The following is an 874-nucleotide window of genomic DNA, read 5'->3' as shown; positions in this document are numbered from 1 at the left end:
CTGCAGCTGCAGCAGCAGCAGCAGGAGCCTCTGCTGCACCTGCTGCATGCAGAGAAAGCCCCAAACCATCATAAACATGAAACTGGGAATGTATATATACACCACAGCAACTTCAATACACACAACACGCATGCACGCATGCATGCATGCATGCATGCAGACACACATGCATGCATGCATGCAGCGACACACGCATGCATGCATGCATGCATGCATGCATGCAGAGAAACATGCATGCATGCATGCATGCAAACACACATGCATGCATGCATGCGGAGACACATGCATGCATGCATGCATGCATGCATGCATGGATACACTGCAATAGGGTGAGATTCGAGCCGATGATGTTGTCCTCATAAAAGAAGAAAAAAAGACAACACCAAAATAAAAAATATTAATACTGAGATATAAACTGCTGTTGCTGCTGCTGCTGCTGCTGCTGCTGCTGTTGCTGCTGCTGCTGCTGCTGCTGCTGCTGCTGGTCTGTGTATCTGTACAACCAAACCAAAACAATTAAAAAAGAAAAGAAGCAACGAACAGCTGCTGCTGCTTTTACTGCTGTTTCTGCTTCAGCTGCTGCTGCTGCTGCTGCTGCTCCTGCAGCAACAGCAACAGCAACAGCAGCAGCAGCAGCAGCAGCAGCAGCAGCAGCAGCAGCAGCAGGAGTTTATATATTTTTCCATAGTTCTTTGACTTCAACCATTTCCCCCGAAATAGCAGCAATAACCCAAATATCATCATCATGCTGCTGCTGCTGCAGCAGCTGCTGCTGCTGCAGCAGCTGCTGCTGCTGCTGCTGCTGCTGCTGCTGCTGGTGCTGCTGCAGCTGCTGTCTTTGTCTTTGTCTTTGGGGGGGAAATAGCTTACGCAT

General features: G+C 49.2%; 1 protein-coding gene across 1 annotated transcript; it reads right to left on the bottom strand.

Moving 5' to 3' along the window:
- Positions 1–397: 397 nt before the first annotated feature.
- EMH_0057500 (uncharacterized protein) lies at positions 398–874 on the bottom strand (the record flags this gene model as incomplete). Its single annotated transcript, XM_013497482.1, has 3 exons — positions 398–494; positions 560–600; positions 698–874. The coding sequence occupies 3 exons, from the start codon at positions 872–874 to the stop codon at positions 398–400; spliced, it is 315 nt and encodes a 104-aa protein (XP_013352936.1).

This window comes from Eimeria mitis, genomic scaffold, assembly GCF_000499745.2.
Source record: "Eimeria mitis Houghton genomic scaffold, Emh_scaff2702, whole genome shotgun sequence".
NCBI lineage: Eukaryota > Apicomplexa > Conoidasida > Eucoccidiorida > Eimeriidae > Eimeria > Eimeria mitis.
Note: the sequence above shows the minus strand (reverse complement) of the source record. Positions and strands in the feature narration are given on the sequence as shown.